At 46.1% G+C, this 27,133-nt stretch overlaps 1 protein-coding gene across 2 annotated transcripts in view; it reads left to right on the forward strand.

Annotated features, from left to right (window-relative positions):
* Positions 1–27,133, forward strand: part of DNAH9 (dynein axonemal heavy chain 9) — a 515,733-nt gene that overhangs the window by 456,212 nt on the left and 32,388 nt on the right. For both annotated transcript variants that reach the window (XM_059732606.1, XM_059732607.1), the window contains 3 exons: positions 4,132–4,323; positions 4,884–5,075; positions 17,997–18,167. In XM_059732606.1, coding sequence (XP_059588589.1) covers positions 4,132–4,323; positions 4,884–5,075; positions 17,997–18,167 — 555 coding nt within the window. The remainder of the gene's footprint in view (positions 1–4,131; positions 4,324–4,883; positions 5,076–17,996; positions 18,168–27,133) is intronic.

Genomic DNA, 27,133 nt, shown 5'->3' on the forward strand with positions numbered 1-27,133 from the left:
CATCTTCTGAATTCTCCATTCTCCTCCCCCTGTTAATACTGCTCTTCTGCTCAGGCATAGATTACCTGCTACTCCATCTCTCACTTCCTCCCATCTCCTTTCTTTTTTCAGGTCTAATTTATTCTTCCCATGAGTCTTCTTCCCTTCAATCACTATTTCCTTTCTGATTTCTCTCTTCTGTCCTCCTCGTCCTCTCTTCCCCTGTTCTTACTGCTGACTGGATTCTTTCCTCATTGCTTCCCTCATAAAGCTTCCTCCAAAACCACACCTTTCTTTCCTACCTTCTTTTTTCCCCTCTTTCTCACCTTCATCCATCTGACTCTCAGTCTTCATTTCCACTCTCCAATTTGCTTCTCATCTCTTGATCCACTTTCCTTTCCTTAACTGCCACGCTGCTCTCCACAACTGCAACTGATGCTCTTCCAGTCTCTGAGAACTCCACCCCCAACTCCTCCCTGGCAATGCCCGGATGCTACTGGCATTGATCAAGGCAGGAAGCTGGGCCTCCACTTGGCCGCTACACTTGATCTTAGCCAAGAAGCAGCTGAGTAGCTGTGCCACTTGTGGGAATCTACCACAAAGATAGTTTAGTACAGCCCATCTAAGTAAAATATATGCTAGCCCCCATTGCATGCAGTCCCCCTTAGTGATGACTTTTTTTCAAGTCATGGTGAACCACTACATTGAATACACTTCAACATCCTCTTCGCTCCCAGAGCTAAGTTGCACCTTTCTTTCCCATTTCCAATTATTTCTGTTTCTTCAGCATCCTTAAATATCTGACAGACATCACCAAATGGGGCACCAAACCATTTGCCCAGAATAACTCTGCCTCTCTTCTCTCTCTCATGATTTACCATATAGTTCATTGAGCTGGGCCCCAGCAGAGTCAATAGTACTTCAAGCCATGGTGACCTATTATGAGCCAGCAGTGTGCCCTTGTTGTCAAAAAGGCTAACAACATATTGGGCTGCATTGATAGGAGTGTTGCTGGCAGGTCAGAGGAAGTGATTATTCCCCTCTATTCAGCACTGGTGAGGTCACATCTGGAGGACTGTGTCCAGTTTTGGGCCTGCCACTACAGAAAGGATGTGGACAAATTGGGGAGAATTCAGCTGAGGACAACAAACATGGTTTGGAGGCTGGGACACATGACTTCTGAGGAGAGGCTGAGAAGAGAAGACTGAGAGGGAATTTAATAGTAGTCTTCAAATATCTGAAGGATGGTTCAAAAGAGGATGGAGCTAGACTGTTCTCAGTGGTGGCAAATGCCAGAACAAGGACCAACAGTCTCAAGTTGTAGCAAGCAAAGTTAGGTTAGATATTAGGAAGAATTTTCTCACTAGGAGGGTAGTAAAATACTGGAACAGGTTACCCAGAGAGGTTGTGGACTCTCCATCCTTGGAGGTTTTTAAGACCTGGCTAGACAAAGCCTTGACTGAGGTGATCTAGTTGGGGATGGTCATGCTTTGAGTCTTGGAATCCTCCAAAAATTTATATATACATAAGATGGAGAGCAACCTGGTCTGGCTCCATTTCATGGAGGGCAGTGCCACTCTAATCATATGCAACAGGCTGAGGGTGCTGAGTGTTCAGTGGCATCAGATCTGGGTGCAGCCATCAGGTTCTGAAGCCTAACACAGAACCTTCTGGCAGTGTCATAGCTGATGCCTACTTGATATGGTAGATGCTTCTGTCTGGATCAGGAGCTGAGTGTCAGGATTCCTAGTGAACTAAAACTTTGGCCAGGTTCTGGAGGGAGGGAGGGAAAGGGAGGGAGGGAAAGAAGGGGTAGAGACAGAGAGAAGAGAAGGTACAGAGAGAGATGCTGCTGCCTGCCCAATGTGGCAGCAGCTGCTGCCTGAGTCCATGGCTGATGCCACTGGCAGGTTCTGCATTAGGGCTCTGGGCAGGAACTTCCTCTGCACCAGAAGGGTAGAGGGTAATCTGTATCTGGGATCCTAAACTTGCCTGCAACATCCACAGATGATGCTGATGCCCACCTGCTGTGGTGAAAATCCCTAATGGGCCCAGAATTAGTGCCACCTACCTGCCTGCCCACCTTGCACCATGCAGTGGCCAGAGTCACCAGCCACCAATGGACCAGATCCAGTGAACTAGCTGCTGTCTACCCACGGGCTAGATCAAATCTGTTGGTGAGCTGGATTTAGCCTGTGGGCTATATTTGCCCACCCCTGGGTTACAGTGGCAGCCTCTGAATAACTTCATAGAATCATTGAAATTTAGGGTTGGAAGGGACCTCAGGAGGTCATTTAGTCCAACCCCCTGCTAAAAGCAGGACCATCCCCAACTAGATCATCCCAGCCAGCTTCATAGCTGTGAAGCATGTGTTTGCATAGGGACAATACTGTATAGTTTCATAGTTTCATAGAAGTTAGGGTCGGAAGGGACCTATTAGATCATCGAGTTTGACCCCCTGCTCTGGGCAGGAATGAGTGCTGGGGTCAGATGACCCCAGCCAGGTGTCTGTCCAATCTCCTTTTAAACACCTTGAAGGAAGGGGACAGCACCCCCTCCCTTGGAAGCTTATTTCATATTTTGGCAACCCTCACTGTAAAGAATTTTTTTCCTGATGTCCAATCTGAATTTGTTCTCTTCCAGTTTGTGGCCATTATTTCTAGTTACCCCAACAGGCATCCTGGTAAACATTGTATCCCCTATGTCTTGCTGCCCCTCTACCCCCGATGAGTTTGTAGGTGGCCACAAGATCACGTCTCAGCCTCCTGAAGAGGTTCGAGTCTTCCAATTGGTTCACATAGGGCTTTTTCTCTAGGCCTTTAACCAGATGAGCGGCCCTCCTCTGAACCCTCTTCAGGCCATCCATATCCCTCCCAAAGTGTAGCACCCAAAATTGGATGCAGTACTCCAGCTGCAGCCTGACCAATGCCACATAGAGGGGAAGTATCACCTCCCTAGACATGTTTGTGATGCACCTACTTATGCAAGAAAGGGTGCGATTAGCTTTACTTATTACCTCATCATACTGGTGACTAATGTTCATTTTGGAGTTGACTACAACTTTGAAATCCCTTTCCGAAGTTGTGCTACTTAGACTGGTACCTCCAAGGCTGTAGGAGTGTTGATGATTCTTCCTCCCCAGGTGCAACACATGACACTTATCCTTGTTAAACTGCATCCTATTCTGTTTGGGCCATTTCCCCAGCCTGTCCAAATCAGCCTGGATTTGTTCCCTGCTGTCTAGTTTATTTGCCGTCTAGTTCCCTCCGCTACACCCTGGGAGGTATGGTCTTCCCTACAGCCAAGGGCATGGCTGAGTCATTCAAACTAAGTCCATGTCTGTGGCATTTCACAGGTCTGCAGATTTCAGCACATATCTCTGAACTAGTTGTACAGTTGGAAGATATAATGAAATGAGAAACATTTTCATTTTTATGAATATGATACAGACTTCTGTGGGTTACTTAGATCAAACTGGATTATTAAAAGAACTAAGCAGGAAAGAAAAAAAATAATGAAACTGATAAGAGTCCATGATTAAAAAATGGGGAAGTTATTTATAGGAGAATCAGCCTCTACTTGGCTCAAGCAAGACAGCCAAGATCAAAAGAAATTTACTAAATTTTAAAGGACTTTGGACTTAGAAAAGAAGGGGTGCAGTGAAGTGAGTAACCAGCAGCTGGCAGAACAATTTACAAAAACAGATTTAAGATTTAGGTAAAGAGAAATGTTCATAAATACCTTTTATATTTGTCATTCTTTGTCCTGCATGCTTTGTACTTTTGGTAAATAAATAAACAATGCTTTGCTTTGTGTCACTTTAGCTGCCTTGCTAATCACAGGTCCATGAATGAAAAACCTTACAAGTGCCAAATTGACTTGGGTGTGTTGCATTAGCACATTTGAAAAATGAGGGCTGATACTCAGAGACCCAGTCCCACATGGTTCTGTCCAGCATAAAGACCTGTCATCTACAGGATGAACTCAGGAGAAACTGAACAAGTCCAGCACACCGTTCACCATGACAGGAAGATAATTCATCATTAGAAGGGATAGAAACTTAAGCAAAATTAAAAGAATAATGCCTTGGGAACCTATAGGATGAAGAACACTGTAGAAATGCACAACATTGATGTTTTGGTTCCCTTTTAGGATACCCTGGAGATGTGTGCCCGAGAGAATGAATTCAAAAGCATCCTATTTGCCCTCTGTTATTTCCATGCTGTTGTGGCAGAAAGACGCAAGTTTGGACCCCAAGGCTGGAACCGCTCCTATCCCTTTAACACTGGAGACCTGATTATTTCAGTCAATGTCCTCTATAATTACCTGGAGGCCAATTCAAAGGTGTGTGAAAGAAATGAAGCTCCTGAATATGGGGAGTTAGCCCTTGTGCCTATGTACTGAAACTTCTGAAATCTCTATGCTAAAATAATGATTCCTAGCCATTTTCAGATATTTTTACTTCGTAACTTTGTGTGTCATTAGAATAATAAAAGAAACCTCCATTCCATTTGCATCTACTGCAGTTTACAGACTGCATTTATATAAAATATCATCTCTGATCTATGTGAGTGTCCTTGCTACCATTTTAATGAAAATACTTAGAGATGGTTGACTGCCTAGACAGATATGTTTACTGTAGGGAACTTCAGTAAGATTTGCTTTGCAACGTAAATCCCTACAAAGTCTACTCTGTAGTCTGGCTTTCTCTGGGTTGGCCACCTTCCTGCATGTAGTGATTAATCTGCTACATAATATTCAGTTAGTTAGAAAAATGAACAAGGGAAATGAAAACATTCATCCTGAAGACTGGTGCTTTTGTTTCATAGTATGCAGCACAATGATGTTGTCAATGGGTTAGCATCTTTTAAGATTCTTTCATGCCCTCTTGGTTCACTGTTTAGGTTCCCTATGATGATTTGCGCTATCTCTTTGGTGAGATTATGTATGGCGGGCACATTACAGACGATTGGGACAGGCGACTTTGCAAAACCTACTTGGAAGAATTTATTAAGCCAGAGATGCTGGAGGGAGAACTGCTTCTAGCTCCAGGGTTTCCTCTCCCAGGGAACATGGATTATAATAGTTATCACCAGGTAAACTTTTGTTTTCTGTTATTACTTATAACACAAATCAATAACTTCCATGATAACCCCCTACTTTGTTATATGAGTCAGTGAATAGGGTTACTGCATTTTATGCAAAAACCCTATTGCTAAGGTACCCACCCACCTGCTCCCTTCTCCCCACATCCCCTTCTTCTTCCCCACTCTATTCCTGCCCGCCCTTCCCATGCTCCCCTTCCCCTGATTCCCTACCACCTGTTGTGTTGTGGATTAAGTTTACTGAGGCAAGAGCTACTTTTACAAAGAGGTTTTTTTATTCATGCTAACAGCACATGCAAACAGCCATCAGACTCTTCCAGCTCTATCTCTAACTCTACCTCTCTCAAAGTTTTATAATCATGTCCCCTTTCTAAATAGAAAACACAGCTTTATTTCAACCAATATATATAAATGCACACAGTAATTTAAATTTTAATAAACTAACAACTTTTCATCTTTGCAGTGCTCTTCACAGTGTTGCAGATCTGTGAAATATCACATTAGTCTCTGTGCTGTCTCACTCACGTCTGTGCTCTAATCCATGTCTGTCTCTGGTTTGGACTCTATTCCTTCTCCTGTCCTTCTGTGGTGTGCTGTGAGTGTTTCCTATCCATTTGTTTACATTTCCTTAACTTGTCTCCACTCAATAAGACCATGAGTGACAACTGTCTCCTGCATCCATGTTTTACCATCACATATGTACGTCCTATTTTGGGGTAGCAAAGGTTCTAATTCCGGTGACCCCTTATCTAAAACAGCTTTTGTTTATATATATTATGGATCTTGTAAGCATTTATATCAATTTTGTAGTTTATTATTGGTAATTAAAAATTAGGTCGTCTTGTTCTAATTTTCCCATTAAATAAGAGCTCAGCTGGTGAAAGCCATGTTTCAAAGGAGATGTTCTATACTTTAGAAATGCTAGGTAAGGATCTGTATGAAACTCCTCTGCTTTTTTTTTATCAGCCTTTTAGTTATTTTGACACCATTTTCTACATGTCCATTAGACTGTAGATATCTGGGGTAGAGATAATGTGTGTAAAACCATATTTCCTTGCAAAGCGCTTGAACTCATACCCATCAAATTATAGTATATTGTAAAGCCTGACCACAACTGGTATGCCATGTTTGGCAAAGATAGATTTTATGTGTGCTAGTACATGCTTTGCAATAGTGTTGTCTAACTTTTGCTGTTTTCATATAGTGAGAATAATGGTCTAATATCAATACATATTTTTTTCCAGCATGAGTGAACAGATCTATAGCTAGTTGGGACTATGGGGCCAATTCTGTCTCAGTCACTGTTGTCAGCTGTTTTACCAGACTTTATTTTTCACAGGTTGAACATGCTTTAATATACTTTTGTATGTCCATAATCATTTGTGGTCAGCACAGAGCTTTTTTAGCCCTTCTTTGCATTTCTCTATACCCAAGTGTCCGTCATGTATCCTCTATGACATATCCTGATGAAATGCTTTGTGAACAGCAAGTCTGTCGTTTCTAAACAAGAGCCCATCAATTACTGACAGCTCTGCTTCAAACTGGTGATATGGACTGAGTATGTATTCTGCAGGCCATCCTGCATTAATGGCTTGTATTACTATTTGTGGAGTCCCATCTTGTGCCATGGCATCTGTGAATACACTCTACATTTTATCAGCAACTGGGCACATTTTCTGTAACAAACTGACATGCACAATGTCTAACTCTCATTTGGTTCTACTTGTCTTCTATCAAAAACTCTAGACAAAGTATCCACTACCATTAACTCTTTCTCTTGTTTATCCCTTCTAATCTTAAATCCTATAACTGCAACTGAAAGAATAATCTCTGAAATCTCTGAGTTGCATCAAAGTGCCCCCTCTTTACTATTGTCACCATTGTCTTCTGACCCATTTCAGCTAATACAAAAAGATATAGAACTTTTTAGATCCATGCACCAGTGCTAAAGCTTCCTTTTCAATTTGTGCATACTATAATTCAGTTTTAGTTAAAGCCCTAGAAACATAAGCTATGGGTCTCCAGTGTTCCCCAAACTTCTGCATGAGTGCTTCCTCAAGACCCTCTTTAGGGTGCATCCACATATGCAAGCACGTGTGCTTGCAGCAGCTCAAATAGAAATGGTGCAAAGTTGAGCCAGGGTATTTTGTCTGGTGCATGTGCTCAGACATGTACCTTGTTGTGGAGCAAATTGTGCCACTTGGGGCAAAATAACCCTGTCTGGCTCCCCCCAGATCTGCAGCCAGGGGGAGCTAGAGCCCAGGGCCAGCACCTGTGCTGTCCCCAGCAGTATAAAAAGCTGCCCTGTCCTGGCCCCAACAGTACAAAAAGCTGCCCTGCCAAGTAACTCAAGGCTAGTCACTCTCAGGAGCTTCTGGGGCCCAGCCAATTGGTACCTGGGGACACTACCCCTTGTGCCAGCTGGATTGCTGAAGCAGCCCTGAGAGTTCCCTGCACCCTCTACCCACTGCAGCAGTCTGGCAGTGGGGGCTGCTGCCTCGCTGTGACCTGCTGTGCACCTGCCAGACCAGGATGAGGCATCTGCCCCTCTGGGCCAGCTGCCAGTAGACTGTGACTACAGGGTTGGCCTCTGTGCAGCACTACTGCCATGTGTGCCCCCTGCCTGGCCACCTGGGCAGCTATCACCTGGAAGATGTTCTGGGTGTGGTGGCCTGCTTTGAACTGTCAAAGCATGTCCTCCTGGCCCCATTTGGCCAGGAGGTGAGCCACAGCCAGCTGGGTCCAAGGCGCTGGCTCTGAGCAGTCAGGGTCCTGCCACTGGCCTCCTCTCTGGCAGGAATTCTGGTGCTCCCTATTGGAAAACTGAAAAATCCCTGATAAAAAAAAATCCCAAAGTCACTCTGTAAAATACCCCAAAATCCATGTTCCTCCACAATTAAAACAAAAGACCACTATAGAGAGAGAGAGAGTGAGACAGAGACAGCAGTCAGTTGGGCAATGTTTTATTGATATATCTACAGTGTTAAAGCACTGGCTGTTGGAAGGCTATGGCCACATAAGGGTTACGGCCCCCCAACAAGGGCCAAATGGCCTCCACAGGGGCTACCACCCCCCTGCAAGGCCCACATGCCCCACCCCAGCCACCCAATTGCTGCCCCACCTGGCCCCATCCCCTGCCAGCTGCTGCAGCCCCCCCCCCCCGTCCTCCAGACCCCCCAGTGACTTCCCTGCCTGACCCTAGCCCCCATTTGCACCCCCAGGCCCCTATGGCTGCCCCCCCCAACCCCAGACACCATCACTTAAAAAAAAGGAAAAAAAAACCTGGAAAAACCAGCCTTTACTAACCTTAGAAGCAGGGGCTGGGGGGGGCTCCGAGGCCTCCTGGCAGAACCTCCCCAGGCAGCACAGGGCAGCGGGGGCCAGGAGGGCCCAGGCTGGGGCCTCTGGGGCTGTCCCTCTGCGCCGCACTGTGCAGGCAGGCAGAGCCCCAGTGACCCTGATGGAAGCTCCGACTACCAGTAGGTGGGGGGGCGGGGTTCTTTGTTTTTTAATTTGAGCATGCTGCGGGAGCAGGGAGTGAGGGCCTTTGGGGGGTGGGGAGGATGGAGCTGGGCAGGCCAGGGGTTGGGGGGACTTGGGGGGTAGGTGTGGGGTGGGACCAGGCACCGCAGGGACTGGGGGCCTGGGGGGGGGCTGGCGGGGGGAGATGCTGGGCAGAGCAGGGCTGGGGGGGGGCTGGTGGAGCGGGGGGGTCAGTGGAGGTCTGGTGCTGAAGCAGCTGCTTCATCCCCAGAGCAAGCAGCCAACCATAGAGACACTCTGGCAGCCAGAGCATCTCTGTGGAGGACCCAGCCTCCAGTTGCCTCAGGGCACAGTCCAGGACTGTGTCCTGCCCTGCCTTTTTCAACTTCGTTTCTTTTAGACCCCTGGATATGGTCTAATTTTCTCCCTGTGCTGCAAGTTTGCAGGGCAGGGAACATTTTTTCATTCCCACATGTGCCTCTTGCCCCGTCTCAAAGGGGTTTGAGATGGGGCAAGAAGCATGTGCGCGCTTGTCTGGACATGCCCCTAGAGGCATGTCTGGTGTTTGCTGTTGTAGCATCTAAGCACTGTAATAACTGGTTTAGATTCCTCATCATGATGTGCTTCCCATATATATTGTTTATTATTGTGTAGTGAAGTTTAGATTGCTGCATTTTCCCCACTTCACCACAAAACTTACCATGCCCATAACTTTTGCGCTCCTTTATCTATATTAGTAGTTGATTGCATAGCTTGCTGAGATCTATCTGTATGCCTTGATTCATTCATTTTTTTCCCAAATATGTTATTTCTCTGACTCTCAATTTGCATTTTTGCCTACTGAGTTTTAACTCTGTTGACTGAGCCTTTTCCAGAGCTCTCTCAGGCCTCTGATCATGTTCCTCTAGTGTAAGTCCCCATATTAAAATATCATCTATGTACACTTTGGCACCTTCTATGCTATCAAAGACTTATGAAAATTGTCTGATTCTGAACATAATCCAAAAGACAATCTGTGAAAGAAAAATCTTCAATATGGAGTGTTGAATGTGCACAAGTGTCTGCAATTTTTTTCTAATGAAACCTGCCAATACCCAACTGAGGCATCTATATGCTGTTTGTGCTCTCTCTCCAAAGTTTTCTTCCCTAGTGGGAATGAGAAAATGTTCCTGTTTTACATCTTTATGTAGTTCTTTTGGGTCTAGACAAAGTGTTCCATCTTTTTATTACACTATTACTAAAGAATGATACCACTCTTGTAGGTTCCTTTATTTTCTTAATAACATCCTGAGCAACTGTTTTCTATAGTTTTGCTTTCTGGTTTTGTCTTAGAGCTGAAGGGCATTTATACACATACTTTATTTCCTGCGATGTGCTGTAGATCTGCTGCTAATCGAGTCTGTTCTGCATGCAAGCTGAGGCGAACTGTGCTGTGCCACTTGCAGTTGTATAAGCCGCAAAATGCGGGTCAGTGCACAGAAAATGGTGGTGGTGCGCTTTTGAACTAAAACACCTCCGAGGTGCTTTAGTTCAAAAGCGCTCTGCCACCATTTTCTCAGTGCTGACATGAATTTCACTGTTTATACAACTGCACGTGTTGCAGTGCTGGGTGCTTTTCAAAGTACCTGGTGCTACGGTGCTTTACATGTATAAAAATGCCCAAAGGCATTTTTCTGTGAACATGTATTAACCGAGTATAGGGTTCAGACAGCTCAATCTTATATTTTTTTGTGCAGCTTCCCAGACCCCTCAAATACATTCTGAAACGTATCTTCAATTTTACTGTGCCCCTGTACAATATATATTCTCTGAATAAGACCTAGTCACTGGCAGGTCTTTAGCCCTAATGTAGGTACACATTTTCTAGCCACAACTACAAACTGATTTTTTCCATTATCATTTTTTAGCTTCATCTCCAGCTTATATATGCCATCAGTAGGAATCAATTCCCCACTGTAAGAAGGGAGCCTTATCTGCTAGTTGGGAATACTTGTTTTTTTCTCAAGCTCCTTACAATAAAGTCTGGTATAAAACATTGGCTTGTGCAGCAGTGTCAAGTTTCAAATTCACAGGAGTTCCATTTGTTTCCAGCATGATATTCCAGTCTCCTGATGATGTCCTACTTTGTATTATTTCTACATACAGCTCCTCTTCATTGTTGATTGCAATATTGCAGTTCATCTTGCTGTACAGTCAGGGCTGTCCCTAGTGGGGGGCAAATCAGGGCAACAGCCATGGGTCCCACACTTTGGGGGCACCCCGCAGAGCCGGGTAGAGAGGCTGTGGCTGCAGTTTAGCCCACCCACCCGCTTGATAGGTTGGACAGCTTTGTGCTTGTTGCGGCCAGAAGTTCCAGACACCACCTGTCCTGCCATGTCCGGTGTGCCAGGGCTTTCACTCCCCAGCGTAAGTGTGCTGTGGGATGGAGAGGGGAGCCCCACGCAGGCTGCTTTGCCCTGGGCCCTGTACCCTGCTGGGATCATCTCTGTGTACAGTGCTTCCTTGTGTTCCTTTCTGTGTCTGTAGTCCTCTCTTTTGCACACTGTAGCAAAATGGTTCAGTCTTATGCATTTGTTGCAGGGTTGTCTAAAAGCAAGACATTGCTGTGGTCTCTGTTTCTTACCACAACTTATATAGCTCTTTATACTGCTTTTCTTCAATTCTACCTGATATCATTTTTCAGGCCTTGCCTTGCAATTTCTGTTTTGTCTCTGTTCTTTTCTGGGAGAGTTCATTATTCCATCAACAATATCAGCATCTGGCCTTCCTTTCGAAGATTTCCTTTTAGCCCAGGTGATAACTGCTATTATGTGCATGCTGATTGCTTCATCTAGCTGGAGATCAGGATCCTTCAGCAGTCTTTTCCTGAGCTGCATGTTTATGATCCCTATTTTTATCTTATTTTTAATCATTAAGTCTGTAACTTTTCCAAAATTGCAAGACTTACTCAGCATTCTGAGATCCTTTTCAAATTCCTCAAAGGTTTCTCCCTCTTTGTAACTTCATGTGGAATTGATATCTTTCTAAAGTCTTATTCTTCTTTGGCGTGCAGTACTCCTTAAGCTTTTTGAGCACTGTCTCACAATCAGTATGTTTTGCTTCACTGTTAAAATCATCCAGCAGCTCAACAGCTGTTATAGTCAGAAAAATAGCTAACTTTTGGTAACTTCTCAGTGGCTCCACTTGCCCTCATATATAGATTGAATGGTTACGCAAACCTCTTCCAGTTCTCTGCTACATGGCTAGAGAATTTCAGCCCTGCTGAAGCCCGTAGCTGTTCCATTTTTTTCTTTTTTTTCTCTTAAAGCTCACTCCATGCAGTAGTCACCTGTTTTCAATCACTCCTCCATGCTGCGTTGTAGGTTCTGTTTATAGTGGCAGGACCTCCTTTTACTAAAAGGCTTCTTTATTCATGCTAACAGCACAGGCACATACAATCATCAGACCCTCTCTCTCCAGTTCTGTCTCTGACTCTGCCTCTCTTAAAGAGATAAACATCACACCTTCTACCCCTTTTTCCTCTCTCCCCACTCATCTTCTCCCCACTCACCCACTGCCCAGCTATCCCTAGCTGTCAGTCCAAGGTCATAAGGCATCTTTACATGTGCTCCGGGGTGGTGGTAAGGGACACTTTAATTAGAGTGGCTCTCTGGAGCTGCTTTAATTTAAGTACCTGCATCATCTCATCCTGTGCTTCAAAATGGAAGCAAGGGCAATTTAACTAAAGCTCATTTGACAAGCTTTAGTTAAAGCACCCCCACCTCCATTTTGAAGTGCAAGGACACTGAATACATGTGACGCTGAGGCTACTGGAGTTTGCTAATTAGCATATATTGGAGTATGCATGGAGCAAGTGTATAGGTGCCCATAGAGTCCTGGATGATAGCTGGTCCACTTGGGAACAGTGCCTCCTGGGATACTGGAGGACTGTAGATTGGTGGTTTTATCTCAGGTGAACACCCAGAAATTAAGGGCCTTGTTACACATTACACTATGAGCTGCCCAAATATTGGTGAGTGTTAGCGCTAGCTCAAGTTTGGAGCAATCACACATTCAGGCCCGCAGGGGTCTGGAGGACTGAAAGGTAAGAATCCCTGCCACTCCCATTCTGGGCTTCCCCCTTGCCCTCTCCCCCTTGGGGCTTCCCCAGTTCTCCCCTCCTGCAAGGGCTCTTCTCCTGCCCCTCAGAGTGGTGGCTGAGTAGGCAGGTTAACCCTTCCCTGCCTGATCCATTGGGACAGCCAGCACAGGCAGCAACAAGTGAGTGGGGAGCAGTGAGCATGGATCTGGGGTACTGGGGAGGACAGGAGAGAGCAGTGGGCCCATGGTGGGGTGGGATGTGTGGGGGTGTTTACACTAAGGTAGAGTGGTTACACCTTAGTGTTACATGAGCTGGGTAACAGGAATCAGAAATAATCCTGTCTTATAGATTCATAGATTCATAGATGCTAGGGTCGGAAGGGACCTCAATAGATCATTGAGTCCGACCCCCTGCATAGGCAGGAGAGAGTGCTGGGTTCAGATGACCCCAGCTAGATGCTTATCTAACCTCCTCATGAAGACTCCCAGGGTAGGGGAGAGCGCCACCTCCCTTGGGAGCCCATTCCAGACCTTGGCCACTCGAACTGTGAAGAAGTTCTTCCTAATGTCCAGTCTAAATCTGCTCTCTGCTAGCTTGTGGCCATTATTTCTTGTAACCCCCAGGGGCGCCTTGGTGAATAAAACATCACTGATTCCCTTCTGTGCCCCCGTGATGAACTTATAGGCAGCCACAAGGTCGCATATCAACCTTCTCTTGCGGAGGCTGAAGTGGTCCAGGTGCCCCAGTCTCTCCTCATAGGGCTTGGCCTGCAAGCCCTTAACCATACGAGTGGCCCTTCTCTGGACCCTCTCCAGGTTATCCACATCCCTCTTGAAGTATGGCACCCAAAACTGCACGCAGTACTCCTACTGTGGTCTGACCGGCGCCCGATAGAGGGGAAGTATCACCTCCTTGGATCTGTTCATCATGCATCTGCTGATGCACGATAAAGTGCCATTAGCTTTTCTGATGGCTTCGTCACACTGCCCACTCATGTTCATCTTGGAGTCCACTAGGACTCCAAGATCCCTTTCCCCTTCCGTTCCACCAAGCAGGTCATTCCCTAGGCAGTAGGTATGCTGGACATTTTTCCTCCCTAGGTGCAGCACTTTGCATTTCTCCTTGTTGAACTGCATTCTGTAGTTTTCCGCCCACATGTCCAACCTGTCCAGGTCTGCTTGTAGTTGTTCCCTGCCCTCCGGCATGTCCACTTCTCCCCACAGTTTTGTGTCATCCGCAAACTTGCACAGAGTACACTTCACTCCCTCGTCCAAGTCACTGATGAAGATATTGAAGAATATTGGTTCAAGGACCAAGCCCTGCGGGACCCCACTGCCCACACCCTTCCAGGTCGATACCAACTCATCCACTACGACTCTCTGGGTGCAACCCTCTAGCCAATTCGCCATCCACCAGACCGTGTAGTCATCCAAGTCACAGCCTCTTAACTTGTTCACCAGTATGGTGTGGGATACCGTATCGAAGGCCATCCTGAAGTCTAAGTATACAACATCAACCCCTACTCCTGTGCCCAGGTGTTTTGTAACCTGGTCATAAAAAGAGACTAGATTAGTCAGGCGTGATCTACCTGCCACGAACCCGTGCTGGTTTCCCCTCAGCGTAATTTGTCCTGCCGGGCTCTTGCAAATGTGAACCTTGATAATTTTTTCGAAGACTTTGCCTAGGATGGAGGTGAGACTGACTGGCCTATAGTTGTCTGGGTCCTCCTTCCTCCCCTTCTTGAAAATGGGGACCACATTGGCCCTTTTCCAGTCCTCCGGGACCTGGCCCGTGCGCCATGAGTGTTCAAATATTCCTTCCAGTGGCTCTGCAATGACGTCAGCCAGTGCCTTCAGTACCTTCGGATGGAGCTCATCCGGGCCTGCTGACTTAAAGGCATCCAGTTCCTCCAAGTGTCTCTGCACCATCTCAGGGTCTACTCATGGTAGCCTAGCACCTTGCTGCTGCCTCTCTACAATCCCAGTGAGAGCCTTGTCCTGCCCCTCACTTAGGAACACTGAGGCAAAGAACTCGTTGAGGAGTTCAGCCTTGTTCCCCCTGTCTGTCACCAATTGCTTCTGCCCATTTAGTAGGGGTCCTATTCCACCCTGGGCCTTCCTTTTACTCCCTATATATCTAAAAAACAATTTTTTGTTATCCTTAACTTGGGATGCCATCCTCAGCTCCATGGTAGCTTTGGCCTGTCTAACTGCCTCCCTACAAGTGCAAGCAGAGGAGGTATACTCCTCTTTAGTAATCTCTCCCTGTTTCCACTTTTTATATGCTCCCCTTTTAGTCTGCAGGCTGCCCTGGATTTCTCTGGTCAGCCAAGGAAGCCTCCTGGCCACTTTCCCTCTTTTTCCTCGCATCGGGATCATCTCCCTCTATGCCCAAAGGATCATTTCCTTAAGGCACAGCCGCCCTTCCTGGGCTCCGGTCTCTTCAAAACTCCTACTCTGCAGTGCGTCCTTGACTAATCGCCTGAGTTCATTGAAATCAGCTTTCCTAAAGTCTAGCACTTTCACCCTACTAGTTACCTTACCCACTCGACGTCTTATGGTGAATTCTATTATTTGGTGATCACTGTCCCCCAGATGGCTACCAATCTGTAGGTCCCCTACCATATCATCCCCTGTTGCCAATACCAGATCCAGTAAGGCATTTCCCCTAGTGGGACCGTGTACCTCCTGCATCAGGTGGAGGTCCTGTACTCAGGATAGGAATGTGCGTGAATGGTGGGACTTTGCTGTCTGTGTCTCCCAGCAGATGTCTGGGTAGTTTAGGTCCCCCATGACTACCGCCTCCTTAGTTTTTATGGTCTCTGAGAGCTGCCTCAGGAGCCCCAAATCTAGTTCTTCCCCTTGGTGTGGGGGTCTGTAGCAGACCCCTACCACCAAATCCCTTTCTCCTTGCCCCCCATGTAACTTAACCCACAATCCTTCTACTTTCTCCTCCTTCGATTCTGTCTTGATGAGGGTCGAAGTATATTGCTCATTGACATAGAGTGCAACCCCTCCCCCTTTCTTCCCCACCCTGTCCTTTCTGTACAGCCTATAACCCTCAATATGTACTGCCCAGTTGTGGGAAGAATCCCACCAGGTTTCAGATAGCCCTACTAAGTCGTAGGTGTTTTCTGCAAGTGTGAGTGCTAGTTCATCCTGCTTGTTCCTCGTGCTCGTAGCATTAGTATATAGGCACTCGAGCCCTATGACTGGTGCCTTTTTTGCCCCCCAGCTCCGATTCCCAAAGGGCCCCTTATTGCTTACCTCCTTACTGCTTACCTGTGCTGTATTGCTGGCCGCCCCATGGATTGCAGGTTCCCGATGTTCTCCTTCTTCAGGCTGGGCTGTCCTTGTGGGTGCCACATGGTTTGGTGGTCCATGGTTTCCCCCACCCTCATCTTCCCCTCCCCCCAACAAGCCTAGTTTAAAGCCCGCCGGAGGAGATCCGCCAACCTAGGAGAGAACACACACTTACCTTTGGGGGACAGGTGAAGCCCGTCCCAACTGAGCATGTCCCTCGTCGTGATGTGCGGGTCATTGTCCAGGAAGCCGAAGCCTGCCTCGAGACACCATTGCTGAAGCCGCCAATTGGTCTCTCTAATGCAGTTCTCGTGCCGTATTCTGCGTCTGCTCACTGGTAGGACAGAAGAGAATACCACCTGTGCACCGAACTCCCTCAGCACGCCGCCCAGGGAGTTTGGTGCACAGGTGGTATTCTCTTCTGTCCTACCAATGAGCGGACACGGAAGACGGCACGAGAACTGCATTAGAGAGACCAATTGGCAGCTTTGGCAATGGTGTCTCGAGGCAGGCTTCGGCTTCCTGGACAATGACCCACACATCATGACGAGGCACATGCTCAGTTGGGATGGGCTTCACCTGTCCCCCAAAGGTAAGCGTGTGTTCTCTTCTAGGTTGGCGGATCTCCTCCAACCTAGTCTTGGTGTAGCATAATTTCGAGCTGCCTAACAAGTACTTAAAACTAATTTCAGGTGTTAATGCGTGGACAATCCAGGTGTTAAGAGCTTGAGGAGCTGCCAAAAACTACTGTGTAATAAGTCCTAACTTAACTCAGAATGCATAACACAGCTCAAAGATAGTCCTTGCCCAAAGTGGCATAACTTTAAGATACCTAGAGAGCACTTAATGCTTGTTAACAAGCCTCAATGTGAGATCATTCAAGTTTTAAGTGCTCTTAACACGGTCTAATTGTAATGTGTAATATCACCCCAAGATGATTTTTTTTTTTCCATAATCACCATGAGAGGGAAAAAAGTCTCATTTTAGATTCAAGTACCAGCCTGGGGGAGGCACAGCTCAGCTCTGGCTTTAGCTTTCGGATTGGGGCTGAAGCCAGAGCTGGTCTGCTGCCTGACCTGGGATGCAGTGGTTTGTGGAGAAAGGGAGCGGGTGTTTGGTGAGAAAAGTGTGGGAGAGACTGCACAGTGCAGAGGGGAAGGGCACAGAGGAGAGTCTTGCAGTGTACAGTCTGGGGGGAAGTGTGAGGAGACCATGAAGGCTGCCCCTCCCCACCACTACCTGGCCACTTTCCCCTCCCACTGCTGGAAATGGAATTTTATAATTCTCCATGTATAGAGTCTAAGTTTAATGATAATTTGATACTTCATCATGAGCTCATTCTGTTCATACATTCTGTTAATACAGGGCTGTCAGTTTTCTTAGTGGCCACATGCTGCATCATGCCACATGGGTCCCACACTACACTGTGCCAATGCCCCATGCCCCACACACAGCACTGTGCACCTCCCAAGCCATATCATGCTGGTGATCCTGTGCTTCATGGGGTCCCCAGGTTCCCTCAAACACTCAGCCACGGGCTCCCTCAGCCCCACCCTGCCACCAGGAGTAGGGGTGGAAGCACAAGCTGGAGGGGAGAGGGGAAAGCCAGAGCCTCCAACTATGGCAACAACAGCTAGAGCGGTGTGGGGAATAGTGTACAGACCAGGATCATGAAGACTTGGAGGCCTGCATGCAGCCCACAGACCACCAACTGGACAGTCCTGCAATAATAAAACAATGTTATTAGCTCCTGGGACTTGAGACGGTCTCATGAAAAATTATATCCATGTGCTGTTTGCTAAAATGGAACTTTCAACTTTTTTTTTTTTTTTTCCTGGTCTGCTGTGATGAGAAAGTAGGATTCTTGAAGATACAGTTACTGATTTCATCTGTTCTTTATGTGTAAAGGTAGCATCAGGGACAAGTGTATTAGGTTGTTTTTATTAATAAAACTGGTAAGACTTATAGAGGGAAATAGAATCCTGCCCCTAGGGCAAAACCGATATATTGTATATCACTCATGTGAGGTCTGGTCTTCCTGTGTAGTATATAGATGATGTCCTACCTGCTGAGTCTCCATATCTTTATGGTCTCCATCCAAATGCTGAAATTGGGTTCTTAACTCAAACCTCGGAGAAACTCTTCCGCACTGTGTTAGAGATGCAACCTCATGACACAAATGTTGGTGAAGGAGGAGGAGCTACCAGGGAAGAGAAGGTAAGATAATGGAAAGAAATATTGTCTCTTTGGTAACTTTGTCTCATTTGCCTGCATACTGGTTTAACTCTGTTTTCCCTCATGACCACTCTAATGACATAACCTTTTTCTAGTTTATACACAGAACTGAAATGTTTGGATTTGCATTGTTCAGAAAATCAACATGATGCATTGTAATTGGATTATTGTGAATTTTAGGACAGTGATTTTAACGTACCTCTGCAGTCCAATATCTTAATTATCATCTTATGAGGTTGATACAAATACACCTGACTGAGGCCACTGCTGACTCACAGCCATCAATCCCTGTGTACTTACAGGATCACAGAATGTACCATACATAAAAAGCCAGACAAAATCTTTGGTAACCAGGATTCACCCACACCAGACTACAGTTTCCTACCACTGCCTGGTCCCACCCATCTCAATAGCTTCCCTAAGGGCATAGCACTTTCTTACTTCTAGTTATGCTCAGTCGATATGCCTAAATGATAAGATAACACCACGACCTCCCAAAACTACAATTTACACTTAAATTTCTTCTGATTTGGGGGGAAACATTCACGAGATTTACAACTAGGCAGTTTTCATTGAACTTCTTCTGATTTTGCAAAATCAAGTTCCAGACTTTGCACAGCGCCTTGTTGATGAAAAAAATAGAGGACATAAAGGCACCTGGTTTCATATCAATAGAGGACAGAGGACAACCAGACTGTCCTCTATGATGGCCACCCTACTGGTGACTGATAACTTCACATCCTTAATAGGAACAATGCACTTTATTACCCCAGCAGCCATCCTTCCCCTCCTGGAGAATATCTTTTTTTGTTTAACAGTGCTATTACTTGGTTTGGCTTTATTTCCTTCCCTGAAGTGCCTGCAATGAGCTTCTGTCTTTTGCAGGAGTAGCACACCAAAGACTTCAAAAGAAACTGGAAATAAAAGGAGACATCCACTGGGTTTTATTGTCATGTTGATAGTTGTTGCGGACAGACAGAAATTGTTGGCAAGAAATCTGTAGGCTGGTATGTGAATGGATTTGCTATTCTGCAAGGAATACCCTGGGATGAATTTCATCCGGCCATGCTGACTTGAATTAATTTAAAAGCTCTCTGATGTTTTCTTTTATTATCAAAATCCTCAGCCTTTTCCCTTCCTTGTCTATAAAAATTTATTAGCTGCCTGGTTGCAGCTTTTTTTTTTTTTTTTTTTGTGAAGACTGAGCAACTCCTCCTCTGCGTGTCTTGTTAATAACTCACCCTGACTATTTAAGTTGACTCAGAAGTTTCTTAGTTCTTCTTTTCCAACCAGTGTATCTATAGACCCCACTTCTTGCTGTCCTTAACTTCCATTGCCAGATGTAACTCATGTTTATCTTTGCGTTCATGACAGTTTTTGCTCTTTGCTGGTATGCTTCCTTAGTGACCTACTGACCTTCCATTGTTTGTATGTTTCCATTTTGATTTTGAAGCATCAAAGAAGCTTCTTTTGAAGCCATAATGGTCTCCTGCTGTTCTTGTGCTTCCATCGTGTCACAGCAGCTTCTTTTTGAGCTTCCAGTACCATGTATTTTAGAAACTGTGATCCCTCCTGGGCTCCTTTACCTTTTGTCCTCTCATGGAACCTAATGTTTGCATAATTTTTTTAGCTCCTTGAAGCGTGCCTCAGCCATCTCTTCTTCCTGATGGTGTAACAGTCTCTTTTAGAAGGAAGTCAGCCTTGTTGAGAGAGCCCAATTGTGCGACATTTGAAGAAACAGGGGCTGTCCCACTGGAAGCTGTAACAGTTTCCAAAAAAGTAAGCAAGGGAGAGGAGGAAGCAAGCTGTGAGTAGAACAGGGTGCTTCAAGGACAGGATAAGCTGTGGGGCTGGGACCAGAGCAAAACAGGCTTCCCTTCTTGTGTCTGGGACAGAGCAGAATGATTTGGCTTTGTTTGTTTGTTGGTGTATTTAAAAGATTGTGCTTTGCTTGGGCACATTGGCTGAGGAGCTCCTTAGTGATTGAACCCACTTACAGAATTTAGCAAGGTAAGCAACCTGCTGTAAGGACCAGGCTGTAGGTGGCCTTCTTGATTGCTTTAAAATCCTTTGAAATAAAAATAAAATCAATGGGAGCGCACCTGTGCTCTGGAGTCCACTCTTGTCACCAATTTTTCTTCCCTTGCACCCAAGCATCTTTTAAAACTGCCTCTTTTAAAATGTTACACCCTTCCCAAGCTACCCAACCCCCGAGCCTCTCCTCCTTTTTTGTCTATTGCTCAACTGGTTATACAGTTAAAATCCCTAGCCACCACCCAGGCCCTTCCACTCACCACACAAATTGCCAGTTTCCTAAAGAGCTGACACCTGGGGTCTCTCCATAGGTGTGTAGACATTAAAACAAATTCTATTTCTGTTCCCCCATCCTCCTCCATCATGTGCAACAGTCTGCCCCCAATCACTCCCCTCCACTCTCACAATTTTCATCTGCCACCCTATTTCCATGCATACCTGACCACCACGGGTGCCCTCCACCTTCACTTCAAAAGTGCCGTGATCCAGGTTACTTGGCTGCCCACACTCTTGCCAGCACAAAATATCTGCATTCACATAGTCCAGCAAGGCCTCTACCCAATCCCACAACTTCCAAGTAAAAACATTTCTCACATTAAACAGTGCCACTGCTAAAAATGCAGTAAAATATCCCTACTTATACACCTGAACTGCTGCTGATGTTTGGGCCATCCTCTTCCTCCCTTAATCAGATTCCCATTGCCTCCACAAAATGTTTGATTCCTTGTTTACCTAAAAACTTCTCCACTGCTTTACTGATCTCTTTCTTCAATATCTTTGCCACCCATCTGATAGCAGGGGGAATCTGGATCCTCCCCAGATCCCCCTTCTGTTCCCCTATCTCAACTTGTCTTAGGCTTCTTCCCTTTTTTACTCTTTTTATTAATCTTTCCTGCCAATTTCTCTTTCTTCTTCCTTCTCCCCTGACACTCTCACTTCCTTTCCTTCACCCTCCTGATCTTATTCACCTTCCTTCCTGGTTTCACTTCTGTTTTTCCACTCCCCCTATATCTTGTGTCCATCTCCTTCCCCAGTTTTTCTGCACCTTGATCCACCTCTTCTATGTTAATCTCAAGGCCATCTCCCTCTTCCTCCCTCTCGGGTGTCCATGCCACCTCTTCTGGCTCTTCTTTCTTTCCTTGATTCCTCTTCTTGGGAGTCTTTTTTTACTCGAAAAGGACTTGGGGCATGTCCAAAATACATGCCTCTCCTTTCCACACAAATTAAAGTTTCTTTTACCCTGGCACTTCCCTGTCACGTGCCCCTTCTCCTCATAGTTAAAACAGGTGGTTTGAAGGCAGTGGAGTGCCAGGTGGCTTGTCTCCTCACACTTGTTGCACACTATATGTTGCACAAAGTAAATCACATATCCAGGATGCATGCCTAACGTGATCACTGAGGGAAATTCTGGATTCCTCCGGTGTTCATGGGATCTGCTTTCAGTAATACATTCACCCTCCATGCTCCTTTTCATATGCAAAAAACATCCTGCGGTTTGTCCACAAAATCCACCATCTCACAAGATGTGCTTAACCAGGTTTCCACATCTTCCAGGTGAACTAGATCATAGAGCATTCTGATTGTAACCACCCATTCTCTCACCATCTCTGAACCCGCAAACTGTATCTGCTTTAATTCCACTCCATTTTGTTCCTCTCAATATCTTTCTCAAAATTGTTCATATGCCCTGGTATTGCTAAAGTTCAACTCCCACAACTTGTTATTTTGAAGTGTTATCAAACTGTTCGGAGCACCGAGCTGTACTTTCAGCACCCCAAGTACAATGTCATAGCAAAACTCATATGGGGTCATCTGTGCTCTCTCAGTTCCTTCTGCTACACCCAAGATTGCTTGTACCAGAACCTGTTGTCCCCTACTACCCACTGCTTTGGTCTGTCCTCTGCAAGCTGAAAAATCACTGTATTCCAGTCATTTTCCGTCCTCTGTTTGCTATCTGTCGCTCACCACATGCAGTGGTTCATCCTCTGATTGCCATTGTCTGTTGGTCCACCACTGTTCCTTGTCCTCCATCTACCTAGCCTTCTTCCAATGTTGATTCATGATTTGCCATTCATCATTATGGCCAGGATCATTTGCTGCCATATCTTGTCCTCCAGTTGCCCAGTTCACACCCATTACCATGTACAAAACCACTGGATCTGCTCCCAACACATAGGTGTATGCAGATCCAGATGATCAGGATGTTGCTGCTGCTTCCTCCTCCATCACCCCATGCTGCAGCCACTTGGAATCCCACCCCAGCCTCTGTAAGTTCAGGTGTGCACCCAATCTCAGCTGACAAAAGGCGAGAAGTAATTCAGGGAGTATTCCCACAGCAGACCTTCTATAGAACTGTTGGTTGGCCTGCAATCTGCTGCCAAAAGGGTAAATGGGGAGGCTGCTGTCTCCATCAGTCACTCTGGAGGCCCTAACAGTGGCCATCTAGTTCATTAGATGGCCTGGGCAGGTTTGGCCAACTAACCAATTAGACCTGTTGGGCTGCCTGTCAGTGCTCCTCACACCCACTTCCAGGCATACCATAACACATTTCAAATAACATCAAAACTGTTCTTTTCCACCTTTCTTTTCATCCAAATACATACCAATCGGCTATGTTCTTCTTCCTCTGCCAGAGAACAAGTGTATATATTTTTGACATATAATGTAATACCACCTACTTTGTTCCCAAACCTATCTGCCAAAAATGAAGTCTCTCTCTCATGTTAATGTTTCAGTTATGAGTTGTCTCAACAAGTCTCTGTAATACCAATTAAATCATAGGCTATCTTTGCCAGCTAATCCTACTAGTTCCTCATTTATACCTTGCATTTATATGTATGCCTCTAAAGTATTTCTCATTTTGACGTACTCATGTCTTTCTTTAATCCCTTTTTGCTATCATATAGCTTTTTAACCTTTCTGAGAATAGCCAAGTCTGGAATTCATTCTGCCTTTCAAAAACAAGGTGTGTATTTTATTTCAGGGCATGTAGTATGTGAGAAAATATGGTAATGGAGGTCTTTTATCATTTCTGTGCGCAAAGGGAGACAGTTGGATTTTTCCAGTCATCATGCATATCAAGTTAACAGAAGAATAAGTCTCTTAGCTCCTTTGAGTGTCTTTTCATTTGTAGGTTGCCATTTAACATCTCTAGAATTGAAATCTATACACTACTATTACAGAAGAATACAGTTCCTATGTAATCCCATGCATAAACTTGCATAAACTGCTCCATTTGATTTTTCTGTAATGTCCAAAGCATAGGTGACACATAGCAGGGGCATCGGGGAGCACGTGTCCCCCTGAGATTGGTCTTCACTGGCCAGGGAGTGAGGGGTGACAGCCGGTGCTCCCCCCCCCTCCCCCCCCCCCCCCCCAAGAATGTGGGAGCAGCAAGACAAGTGCTGCTGGCACTTCTGCTGCTGCTGGCAATCAGCCGCTGGGGGAGCCCCCCTCTCCCCTGGTTGGCAATTGGCTGCTGGTGCCCCCCTCAGAATCAGAAGGCACCAGTTGCCCATGGTCGAAAGAGTGGGAAAAATGTAGTTCATGGGAGACAAGAGTTTTAGTTGAAACCTCTGCTTTTTTACACATGTAGAGAACGGGACAGAGCAACTTGGCTAGAAGGGTACAAGGGGAGTATGTAGTATTTACATGAGATACTCAGTGGGTGCTTCTACATGAGATGCTTACTGCAGAGTAGCCTAATACCACTGCACAGTTGCACAGTAGCATGCTGTTAAAAACCATGCTAATACACTACTGTACAGTGTTATTAGGCCACTTCGCATTAAGTGTAAAAAAACCCCAAAAAACATGCTGAGGCACTACTGCGCAGTAGCACGAATTACTGCACATTGAAATAGATTCATAGATTCATAGATGTTAGGGTCGGAAGGGACCTCAATAGATCATCGAGTCCGACCCCCTTCATAGGCAGGAAAAAGAGTGCTGGGTCTAGATGACCCCAGCTAGATGGTTATCTAACCTCCTCTTGAAGACCCCCAGGGTAGGGGAGAGCACCACCTCCCTTGGGAGCCCATTCCAGACCTTGGCCACTCGAACTGTGAAGAAGTTCCTCCTAATGTCCAATCTAAATCTGCTCTCTGCTAGCTTGTGGCCATTATTTCTTGTAACTCCTGGGGGCGCCTTGGTGAATAAAACCTCACCAATTCCCTTCTGTGCCCCCATGATTAACTTATAGGCAGCCACAAGGTCGCCTATCAACCTTCTCTTGCGGAGGCTGAAAAGGTCCAGTTTCTCTAGTCTCTCATCGTAGGGCGTGGTCTGCAGGCCCTTAACCATACGAGTGGCCCTTCTCTGGACCCTCTCCAGGTTATCCGCATCCCTCTTGAATTGTGGCACCCAGAATTGTACGCAGTACTCCAACTGCGGTCTGACCAGCGCCTGATAGAGGGGAAGTATCACCTCCTTGGACCTATTCGTCATGCATCTGCCGATGCACGATAAAGTGCCATTGGCTTTTCTGATGGCTTTGTCATACTGCCGACTCATGTTCATCTTAGAGTCCACTAGGACTCCAAGATCCCTATCCACTTCCGTGCCACCCAGCAGGTCATTCCCTAGGCTGTAGGTGTGCTGGACATTCTTCCTCCCTAGGTGCAGCACTTTGCATTTCTCCTTGTTGAACTGTATTCTGTTGTTTTCTGCCCACTTATCTAACCTGTCCAGGTCTGCTTGCAGCTGTTCCCTGCCCTCCGGCATGTCCACTTCTCCCCATAGCTTTGTGTCATCTGCAAACTTGGACAGAGTACATTTGACTCCCTCGTCCAAGTCGCTGATGAAGACATTAAAGAGTATCGGTCCAAGGACCGAGCCCTGCGGGACCCCACTGCCCACACCCTTCCAGGTCGAAGCCGACCCATCCACCATGACTCTCTGGGTGCGACCCTCCAGCCAATTCACCACCCACCGGACTGTGTAGTCATCCAAGTCACAGCCTCTTAACTTGTTCACTAGTATGAGGTGGGATACTGTATCGAAGGCCTTCCTGAAGTCTAAGTATATGACATCCACCCCTCCTCCTGTGTCCAGGCGTTTCGTAATCTGGTCATAAAAAGAGACTAGATTGGTCAGGCACGATCTGCCTGCTATGAACCCGTCCTGGTTTCCCCTCAGCATAATTTGTCCTGCCAGGCTCTCGCAAATGTGAGCCTTGATAATTTTTTCAAAGACTTTGCCAAGGATAGAGGTGAGACTGACTGGCCTATAGTTGCCCGGGTCCTCCTTCCTCCCCTTCTTGAAAATGGGGACCACGTTGGCCCTTTTCCAGTCCTACGGGACTTGGCCCGTGCGCCACGAGCGTTCAAATATTCCCGCCAGTGGCTCTGCAATGATGTCGGCTAGTGCCTTCAGCACCCTCAGATGGAGTCATCCAGGCCTGCCGGCTTAAAGACATCCAGTTCTTCCAAGTGACTCTGCACCATCTCAGGGTCTACACATGGAAGTCTGGTGCCTTGCTGCTGCCTCTCTACAATCCCAGTGAGAGACTTGTCGTGCCCCTCACTTAGGAACACTGAGGCAAAGAACTCGCTGAGGATTTCAGCCTTGTTCCCCCTGTCCGTCACCAATTGTTTCTGCCCATTTAGCAGGGGTCTTATTCCTTCCTGGGCCTTCCTTTTACTCCCTATATATCTAAAAAACAATTTCTTGTTGTCCTTTACTTGGGATGCCATCCTCAGCTCCATGGTAGCTTTGGCCCATCTAGCTGCCTCCCTACAAGCACGAGCAGAGGAGGTATATTCGTCTTTGGTGATCTCTCCTTGTTTCCACTTTTTGTGTGCTCCCCTTTTGGCCCTTAGGCTGCCCTGGATTTCTGCGGTCAGCCAGGGAAGCCTCCTGGCCCCTTTCCCTCTTTTACCCCGTATGGGGATCGTCTCGCTTTGTGCCCGAAGGATCGTTTCCTTAAGGCACAGCCACCCTTCTTGGGCTCCCATCATTTCAAAACTCCCACTCTGCAGTGCGTCTTTGACTAACCGCCTGAGTTCATTTAAATCAGCTTTCCTAAATTCTAGTACTTTCACCCTACTAGTTACCTTACCTAGCCAAATAGTACTTGGTTAATTAAGCACTAAACCTAATGCGCAGTAACTAGGGTGCAATAATGAACATGTAGACACACCCAGTGACTGTTTCCGTTTACATTAGGGGCAGTATGCAGTATCCATACATTCATCCTCTGATAGCTAATCAGAACTCAGTTGAGAGAGACTATAAATATGGAAGCTGTGAACAGTTTTGTACACTTAAAGGCTGAAGATTCCTTGTTTTGCTGGAAGCCACAGAAAAAGTTAATTAGCTTGGGGATTATTTATTTTTGAGGAAACTTGAACTGGGTTTTTTTGAGTTTTTAGTATGTTGAATAGCAAATTGAGGGACTTTTTTGGTCTTGGCCATGTTGGTCTAAGGATATAGGCAGGCAGGGGTCTTTGAGTAGATGTGACATCTTTCATTAGACCAACTGAGTAATTGGAACAAAGTTCTTTGCAAGCTTTCAGGCACAAAAATCTTTCTCCCTATCCTTCTTCAGGCATAGGGAGGTGCTGCTGTTGTTCTGAGATCTCCAAGGAATGGAGAGGAAATTGAGAGGCTGCCACTTTCCTGAGGCTCTGGAGAGCCTACATAGCATCTAGAGAAATGTCAGTGCCATGCTATAGTAACTGAGAACTCAATGGCTATGAGAAGATCAGAATAGTGTGTGTCTGTATAATGGTGCACCACATTTTAGAAATGTCTGGGCATGTTGACACATGCGCATTTACTGCACAATAACCAAAATTACTGCACAGTATGGGTGTGTGGCTACACGTGAATACCCATACCGCACAGTAAATATGGTGACTTAAGCCAATCTGAGAGTAAGCTTGATACCTGCAGCGTGCAGATATCAAATTTAC

The sequence above is a fragment of the Alligator mississippiensis genome, chromosome 8, assembly GCF_030867095.1.
Source record: "Alligator mississippiensis isolate rAllMis1 chromosome 8, rAllMis1, whole genome shotgun sequence".
NCBI lineage: Eukaryota > Metazoa > Chordata > Crocodylia > Alligatoridae > Alligator > Alligator mississippiensis.